This window comes from Raphanus sativus, unplaced genomic scaffold (assembly GCF_000801105.2).
Source record: "Raphanus sativus cultivar WK10039 unplaced genomic scaffold, ASM80110v3 Scaffold2558, whole genome shotgun sequence".
NCBI classification, from domain to species: domain Eukaryota; kingdom Viridiplantae; phylum Streptophyta; class Magnoliopsida; order Brassicales; family Brassicaceae; genus Raphanus; species Raphanus sativus.
The window spans coordinates 1-6,233 of record NW_026617866.1 but is presented as its reverse complement, the minus strand read 5'-3'; the positions used below and the strand labels follow the sequence as shown (position 1 = coordinate 6,233).

Sequence of the window (6,233 nt, the reverse complement as noted above, 5' to 3'; positions counted from 1 at the left end):
AAATCCATCCGATTCTATTTCCACTCTCAAGCAGCATAGTGTCCAACGTTACCGTTTCCACCACTGCTACCACCATTCTCTCACTTCTCTTATATACGTATATTATTAGGTAAGAGTACCAACTAATTAATAAACAAATATTCCCACTCTAATTTTCTATATAAGGCGTGAGTTCTCCACAAGCCTTCTCATAGAACAAAGTTTAAGTACTACTTAGTAAGTAAGAATTCCACACCATGGCTTCCAACTTTGAGCTTTCAGAAAGAAGCAGCCCAAAAACACAAAGAATCAGTCCAAGAGCAGAGAAGGAGGAAGTGGACTACATGCAGAGAGCTCAGTGGCTAAGAGCTGCCTTGCTCGGAGCCAACGATGGTCTGGTCACAGTCGCGTCGCTCATGATGGGTGTTGGTTCTATCAAAGAAGACGTTAAAGCAATGTTGCTTGTTGGTTTTGCCGGCCTTGTAGCAGGTGCGTGCAGTATGGCCATTGGAGAGTTTGTGTCTGTCTGCACACAAAGGGATATTGAAACTGCTCAGATGAAGAGAGCTATTGAGACTAAGACATCACTATCAGCAATCGACGAACAAGATGAGGTAAAGCGTATATACACAGTAACCATGTGGTGTCTAAACACTAAACTTTAATTACTCACATAAATAAAAAACAAATGACATTACGCAATTCCCATAGAAATATAATTGCCACGGTTTAGTGAAAGATTGGTAATTCGTCACTATTTTTTGTATCTGAAAAATTAATGCATCCCAATATATAGCATAAACTTGCTTCCATATGTGTAAGATTGATATAAATTTGTTGTTTTTTCAAGCCGACCGCAGCATTATGTTAAACAAATATGTTTGCGTTGAATTTTCACTGTCTTTCTGAAAATATTTGTGTTGGCAAAAAGTATATAATTTTTTGACATATGAATGCTAACATATAAAGTGCATTTTAAACACTTGAAATTCTAACATTCTATATATATAAGAGCTATATACCAATAGGTTCTGGGATGATACTGGGACCTTAATGACATGACATATGTAAACTTAATGGCAGGAGGAGAAGAAAGAGCGGCTACCAAATCCAGGACAAGCAGCGTTGGCATCAGCGTTAGCATTTTCAGTGGGAGCAGCAATGCCGCTTCTTGCAGCTGTATTCATAGAGAATCATAAGGTAAGAATGGCGGTGGTAGCGATCGTGGCCACCCTGGCATTGTTGGTGTTTGGAGTGACCGGTGCGGTTCTGGGAAAGACAAGTGTGTTCAAGTCAAGCGTTAGGGTGGTCATTGGTGGCTGGATGGCTATGGCTCTTACCTTTGGTCTTACCAAGTTCATTGGTTCCGAAGCCATGCAAATCTAGACACTCTTTCGGTGATCATCTTGTTTTCATGCATCTCAATTAATAATGTTTGTTGTGTTTGTATCATATAAGCCCACTATCTCACCTCAACTATGTATGGAAATTAATACATCAAGTGCACAACAAACACCAAAAAGGTTAAATAAATGGTCTTGTTAATCGATCTTTCATTTGAGAGTTGTAATTATTTTAGTGTTAATACCTAGACGTCAGCAACGTCTCCTTTACTAGTCAGTGTACTCATTAAAGCACTGAAAAAGTATCCAAACTCTACTATAAGAACTGGTTACTGGTTAGAGAAAAAGAGTGTTATTTAAAGTGCTAGCATATCTAAACTCGAGACTAGTGTAGATGGGTGTGAGGTGGGGTAAAAATAGTAACAATTTCCATGAATTCTGATATTGTTCGATCTAACCCCACACAGTCTTCCATTGGGAGCCTTTTGAAAGAAAAAATTATGCAAGTAGTACGTAATATAATGGTCACGGACCTATAACAAGTAAAAATAACTTTAAAATTATACTTAAAAAAAAATTGATCACTCATGCAAGCAACCAACTTTTGAATTTATCCAAACGGGAGTGGAACAACTGTTTAACTATTAAAAAGTTGTTGGTTTAGTACTCCATATCTAAAAGTCTATAACTACTCTAATAAGACTTATTAACTCTCCAATAATGTTGGAATGCATAGGTTTACATCAACTATAGTAACTTTCGGTAGACATAATTCAAACCACCCTTGTAATTGTTCCACAACCCACTAAACCCGGTCGATACTCTACAATAAATCCGTCGAAAACTTTGGGCCATCCTCAAGAATGGGGTGATTTTGGAGATTTGGGATGATATATTTTTTTTTTCTTTACTGCACTTTCTGTGTCTTTAGATGGAACATACTTCATGCATTTTTGTGTCTTTGGATGAAAGTGGAACATTGAGAGAGTTACATTTGGCAACATGTATGTTCATACCCGAGCGTATATATATTTTCTCTTCCGTTTTAACACCTTTCTTTATGCTAAACTCAAGATGCAGGTCAGGAGGGGCTCCAAATATACAACTTTTAGTTGTTTGCTTGCTTTGCTCTAACTTTTTTTTTTTTTTTTAAATTAACCTTTATTCATTCTTTCTTCTCCACCTCCAAAAGAGACATCGTTTCGAAAAGATCATAAGAGAACAACCATAAACAAGCAAGAGAAAACAACATAAAAACACATGTGCAACCAACAATATTTCAGACGATAAGAGAAGCGAGCAGAGCTGATTATGATGGGGAGTTATGGAACCATAAGCGAGCAGAGCTTTGCTCTAACTTTGTGTTATAAGTTTAAATTCTGCTGATTACACGATGCAAGGTCGTCGAGGGGTGGTTGGCCGAATTAAGGGTACTCTTTACTCCTTTTGTCAATGATTTATGGCTAAAATGAATAGTGATGCAATGACTGACTCTCTCTCTCAATCGGTGAACGAACCATGAAGTTTGTGTAACAGAAACAAACTCAATTCAGGGCTCCTGTATAATTAACGTGAATCACACACCTTTAGTAATTAAAGAACAATGGACACTCAAAAAAGTCAGCTTTAAAGAAGAAATACTTATGTATATAATTTTTGTATATTAATTTGATTTACAAATAAACAGTTAACGTTAAGGACATCGACAATTGTCTAAAAATTAAAAAAAAATGTGGAAAATTGCAAGAAGAATTAAATAGCTCCCTTACTATTTTGAAAAAAAAAAAAAAAAAAAAAAGCCTCGTGATCTGCTCTCAATATCTGTGATCCGCCGCCTAAAATCACGATAATCACGTGAAGAGCAAATCTGTGTGGATTTGTATAATTGGTTATTGGCTATATAAGCCCATTAAATTCACTTGGTCATAGTAGGGGTGGACGCAAGGCGAATACTTGCATCTTTATATAATAAAAAGACCTTCCTTCCCTCCTGATCCTCCACATCGGATGCCAAGTAAGAAATTCGCATCTTAAACAGACGACACGTGTCCAGGCGAGTGTTATTTCTGAATTCTGACGTTTAGGGAATGTTGTTAATGGGCCTCTACGAGTTGTTTTCTTGGCTGCAACGCTTCGTAGAAACTACGGTCTATGAGATGTGTTTTTTTTCTGTCGTTACCTGAAAAGTGAAAAGTCATCTTTTCGATGGATTCTAGGGTTCTTCCTTTTCTCAAGATCCGTTTAGGTCAAACTGTAATGGAGTTCTCTGATGTCAGATATTCATATTGAATCTCTATGTCAGTTTCATTCCTGTTGTTTTGTCTCCAATTCAACTATATATTGTACGTTTCGTGATTCAGTGGTTTATCGTCATTAATAGTCATCTTACTCCTTTTAGATCCACGCCATCCACGATTACACATTCAATCCTTCTCGACTCCCTTCCCGTGTCGGTGAGAAATTTTCCTATATAAAGGTTAGTCTTCTTCCCATGATCATCATCCTCACCGCACCCGTATAATGACTAACTCATCTATCATTTTTTTTTCTGATTTCCCAGCGTGGTGGTGTGCCTCCTCAGGTTGAGAGAAGCCAGAAGCGAGCTCATGGGTGACTCTAAGGTGATTCTGTTCTAGAAATTCATGTTCATCCTTGGGAGATATGTTATGAAAATCTCTATTTTTCTTCCCTGGAGATGGTTTCGAATCCAGTTGTTTTCAAAAATCCTATTTTTGGTTTCGGTTGTTGATTATGTTTTTTTTTTTTTATTCTGTTCTTAAAATTCATGTTCATCGAAGTGTTTGAACACACAGTGGCATTAGGCTCACATATATAAAAATATCAGAATTATAATTTCCCTCTTTGGGAGATGGTCTCAAATCCAGTTGTTGATTATTATTTTTCTTCTTTTTTCGTTTTCAGGCGACACTTATGCCAACAACCGTGAACCATCCCAGCGTCTTCTTGGCGAGCAGCTCGATCCCTCCGTGATTGCTAAGCAACAAGCAAAACGGAAACCTCTCGGGAGAGGGCTACTACTACCACCTTGGTACCTTCTACCTCCAACTCTAATCTGGATTGAGTCAAACCGAGCCGAGTGGAGACAGATTCATCTCAGCGATTGGTTCCTGATCAGAACGTGTGTCCTAACGAGAACAGTCTATCAGGCAAGAGAAAAGAACTCGAGAAAGAGGTGAGACACAAGTTATGTTTGGTTAACACTTGATAAAGCCAGTGATTGATGAATCCTTGACACATATCCGTGGTATTATTTATAGGTTAATAAATCTCAACAAAGAAGAAGATTTGTGGAAACGGATCAAGAAGAAAAGGTGGTGGAGAAGATGACGTCATCTCTGACTTTGGAAGCTGTGGAGGATGAATGGTTGGTTTCGAACTCTTACATTTGAGAAAGTTGCTGTAACTAAGAAGTATATCCAATGACCATTACAACCATTCATCCTCCATGAGACACAAACGCATGAGACACATCCAACAGCCTAAAGAAAAGTCACTTATTCATATAACCTGTTTGTTGATATTCCTAAAGAGATAGTAAAGTGATGTTTTGCATAGTTTCACGAACATTTGTTTTCTTAATGGTGTTATTTTAGGAGTTGAAATATTTTTTTTCTAATAATGAGTTGTGAGTTGTCAACTGAATTTCCTTTTCTTCTTTTCCGAGTTACAATTGTTTAGTGCTAGACAAAAGGATAGCATTTTAGATGTATCAGAGAAAGAATAACTCGAATTGCCTGAGGATTTGCAGAGAAAAGATACAGAGTATAAGTATTTATGTTGATGAGGAAGCTGTTAAGAAGGATAAGACTCAGGGCATAAAGGAAAACATGTGGTATGATTTTGTTTTGAAATCATTCACCTTTTCTGTTTGTTTGTGGTTTTAGTGATTTGTTCAATATCACAAATGGGTCAAGGTTGCAGAGAAATGGCATGTTAAACCTGCAAACTATTTCCATGATCATGACAAAGTTCTTATATATATTACAAATAAAGTAGGTATTGTTTCCCGATGCTAAATGATCAGTGAACTCTCTCTTATAGATTGTTGGGTGTGTTTTTTTTTTTTTGAGGTTTCTCTACTTTCAAGAATACATGCTTAGGAGTTAGGAGATGTGTGCTGATTTTAAGGAGCCATGAAACATGACGTTACCGTGGATGGATTTTAAACATGAGATAGCCTTAAAGTGGAAAACTTCAGAAATGAAAAAGGTACATCGAATATCGATGCATCTTTCGGTCTTTGATTCTGATGAAATTCTTATGAAAATATTTCTTAAATATAGCTTATATCTTTTAAATTTAGCTCTATTACATTAAGCCTCTGCAGCATTAGTGTAAACTTCTTCATTGATGGTCTAGGCAAAGCCAATTATGAAGATACCAGAAGATGATTGTGATTACGAAAATGTAATTAGATGAAGTCATTTTTCTATTTTTCTAAAAATATGTAACAAAATTCTGATTAGCATATATTTTAAGATAATTGTATAATATTTTAGGGTTTCGAATAAAAGAAAATTATACAAATATACTACATATATTATATATATAATTGTTCATTTCTTTTGGTGATGTATTCATCATTGTGAATATTATATTCATTTGTAATTTAAGTATATATATATATATATATATATATATATATATATATATATATTATATATTCTTAAAACAAAAAAGGGATGTCATTTGTCGTTTATCAGATATACATAAATTATAAGAAATATATACTTTTTGTATGCAAAATAAAATTGTGATAAACTAACTCAATATAGTAATATGTTTGAAATTTTCATACACTTTTACTCGAAATATTAGTACATAATATATCTTTAAATAAAATATATAGTATTAATATAAAATAAAATATGATTATTTGATATCTTTTAA

The 6,233-nt window shown here is 35.3% G+C and overlaps 1 protein-coding gene and 1 long non-coding RNA gene across 2 annotated transcripts; both read left to right on the top strand.

Annotated features, from left to right (window-relative positions):
- The first annotated feature begins 236 nt into the window (after positions 1 to 236).
- LOC130505752 (vacuolar iron transporter homolog 2.1) lies at positions 237 to 1,535 on the top strand. Its single transcript, XM_057000359.1, has 2 exons — positions 237 to 593; positions 1,063 to 1,535. Exons 1-2 carry the CDS (start codon positions 237 to 239, stop codon positions 1,363 to 1,365), a joined length of 660 nt encoding a protein of 219 aa, XP_056856339.1. The 3' UTR covers positions 1,366 to 1,535.
- Positions 1,536 to 3,601: 2,066 nt separating this feature from the next.
- LOC130505753 (uncharacterized) lies at positions 3,602 to 4,306 on the top strand. Its single transcript, XR_008941795.1, has 3 exons — positions 3,602 to 3,798; positions 3,883 to 3,943; positions 4,245 to 4,306. It is a non-coding gene; the product is annotated as an uncharacterized LOC130505753 (long non-coding RNA).
- The last annotated feature ends 1,927 nt before the right edge of the window (positions 4,307 to 6,233 follow it).